This window comes from Poromitra crassiceps (assembly GCF_964638095.1).
Source record: "Poromitra crassiceps genome assembly, chromosome: 8".
NCBI classification, from domain to species: domain Eukaryota; kingdom Metazoa; phylum Chordata; class Actinopteri; order Beryciformes; family Melamphaidae; genus Poromitra; species Poromitra crassiceps.
The window spans coordinates 33,381,176-33,383,910 of NC_139629.1; the positions used below are offsets into that span (position 1 = coordinate 33,381,176).

Here is a 2,735-nt window from a genome sequence, read left to right on the forward strand (position 1 = left end):
GGTGTTTTAATGTTTTTTTTATTTTTATTTTTATTGTGTTTTAATGTTTAATTACCATATGTAAGGGTTCATGCACAGAGGGGATTGTCGGGAAAGAGATGGCTGTTTGAGGAAGCTCCCATTTATTAACATTTCAACAAAACAACATAACACAACACCACCTGTGTTTTTTTTTACAGTGCACACAGTGTCCGCGGTGTGGTGAAAAGAGGGCAAGAGAGGAAATTAAAACAGAAGTGGATTTATAGTTAGAAAGAGTGCTAAAAAAGAGAGAATTCCGTTTTGTTTTTTTTTGTTTTTTTGAAAAAATCCATAGATAAGCCGCACCGTTATATAAGCCGCAGGGCCAAAAAACGGGGAAAAAGCAGCGGCTTATAGTCCGAAATTTACGGTACTTTTAACAACCTTAGTATGAAGGAGTTAAATCTGACAATTATCTTTATTCTTGCTAGCCATCCGTCTGCCTATACTGGACACTCAGTCACTTCATACTGTAGTTGAACTGGTCCACAACTGTGAGGTGGGAATTTGTGCAATAATTGTACTGCTTGGTTTTACTGGTTAAATTAAAAAACAAGGAACGCCAGCACGCGATGAATGTCCTTTCAGGGTTTTTATTCTGTCATCAAGACCTTAATACAACGGACGTTTCCGCCAACAGGCCTTCTTCAGCGTTGTTTTTACTGGTTTAAATTGCTTTGTTGTTGCCCTAATTGGGCTGTTATTTTTTTATTTGGATTTTGTTATTGTACATTCTGCCTAACTGAATTTTGTAATGCCACAAAAAACAAACAAATGTTGGCGTGCAAGCTTTTCTCTCTTGCAGGGACCTTCAAACTTGGAAACAGAAATCACAGGAGTTTCATTCTATCTAGAGGAGCCATCTCATACCTTGCCCTTATCAGCACCAGCACACCTTCACCACCCAGACTCTTCTCCTGCACTGAGACCTGTCCCTGTACTGCTGTATGATGAGACCTGTCTGTCCTCCGTACACAGTCAACACAAAAGTGACTTCTTCTTATCTGAGTTGGACACAGAGTACTGATACCACAGGAAGCCAGGAGAGACAAGGCCAGGTCACAGGGGAAAATGCTGCAGCCTGCATCCAAGGCCAGTCAGTCGAAACTCTCAAAAACGACACTCGGAAGTTCCAGCAGCTAAAGCTCTCACTCGCAGTCAAGCAAGCATAGCGAGAAGAAGGCTGGCCTTCGCTCTAGTCTAGTGGTTACAGAGTCTGCCCTTCAACTGGAGGACTGCAGGTTCAAGTGTCTGTCTGCCCTGCTGACATGTCCTTGATCAAGACTCTGAAGAGACTTTCCCAAACAGACAAACATGACAGATTAGGCACAGCAAGAGAGTTGTTGTGTTATTTCAAGCTGTGGTTGGGATGTGTGCAGGATGTATTTTATATAAGGTCAGGGGTGTGTGTGTGTGTGTGTGTGTGTGTGTGTGTGTGTGTGTGTGTGTGTGTGTGTGTGTGTGTGTGTGTGTGTGTGTGTGTGTGTGTGTGTGTGTGTGTGTGTGTGTGTGTGTGTAGCTTACCTTCCTGGACGCGCGGCAGGTGGGACTGGTCAATCTCCAGCTCTGCCATCATCACTGTCCCTGGCCTGGGGGGTCAGTCAGTCACTGCCTCATGGCGAAACTCAGGAGACCCTTACGAACAGGAAGGCATTCTGAAGTTAGTTAGCTAGTATAGTAACTGGCCAAAAGCCTGCAACAGAGTAGACCCCACAAAATAACAAAACTTCATGGCACATTATAATTATATGCTAGTGTCCGACTCTCTGTTAGTTATTATAGCCTACAGATATTTGGTTTCTATCAACAACTATGACAAAGAATACACTCTCCATATGCGTGGAGACTTTTGCAGAGCACTAACTAGACATTAGACACTGTGACTGACAACGTGCAACGTTAGTGTATTTGTGGCGCGTGCACACAAGGCCACTTCTGTTTTCGAGGAAATAAGTTATTGAATGTAAACAAACACTAGTCAAGCACATAAACAAACAGCGCATGCATGCACCCCCAAACTGTTATTGTTTTATAACGTCAACCTACCTGTTGCTGTCCTGTTATTGTGTGTTGTGTTTGCGCACAAAGCCGAGTCAACAAGTAAACATGACAGTCAAGTGTCACTTCGGAGTTTGTCTGTTCAGTCGCTTTCCCTCTCCTCTCTCCTTCTCTCTCTCTCTCTCTCTCTCTTTCTCTCTGTCTCTCTGTGTAGTTTCTCTAAGTGCTGAATAATTTCAAACGTCTGTCTTCTTGGGTGGACTTTGAATCGATCTTCGCGTACTCTTCATCAATGAAACAAAGCACCGTCGACTTGTGATGGGAAGCCAGGGCGGACAAACTTAAGCCCGCTCCGCCTGGCTGCTTCTTGATGATAGCTAGTCTGGGCACCTTCCACCCCGCTTTTTGTCATGGGGCGTAAACCACGGAACCAGAATGAACACCGGAAGACAGTGCGCCAAAAAACATCTGTGTTGCTGTTAGCTTGATGTCTCGTCTCTCGATTAATTGTCTGATGCAAAGCTTCTGTATTGGCTTAAAAGATGTGAGATTGTGAATCCGCAATGTTTCTTAAAGAACTTCGGTACGTCCATCTTTTGTTTTGTTGTTTGCCGTTCTGATACTTGGGTCAAATTGTCAAGTTAACGTGAAAGTTGACGAGCTAGAAACGCTGCCATCCGGTCTAGGGCGGGCTCTAGGCCGGAACCAGTAGGGTG

General features: G+C 44.0%; 1 protein-coding gene across 3 annotated transcripts in view; it reads right to left on the minus strand.

Moving 5' to 3' along the window:
- The window catches only part of ccdc187 (coiled-coil domain containing 187), a 30,004-nt gene extending 27,810 nt beyond the window's left edge, over positions 1-2,194 (minus strand). For all 3 annotated transcript variants that reach the window (XM_083641789.1, XM_083641788.1, XM_083641787.1), the window contains exons 1-2: positions 2,068-2,194; positions 1,546-1,656 (exon numbers count right to left, since the gene is read on the minus strand). In XM_083641789.1, coding sequence (XP_083497915.1) covers positions 1,546-1,597 — 52 coding nt within the window. In that variant the 5' untranslated portion in view covers positions 1,598-1,656; positions 2,068-2,194. The remainder of the gene's footprint in view (positions 1-1,545; positions 1,657-2,067) is intronic.
- Positions 2,195-2,735: the final 541 nt, after the last annotated feature.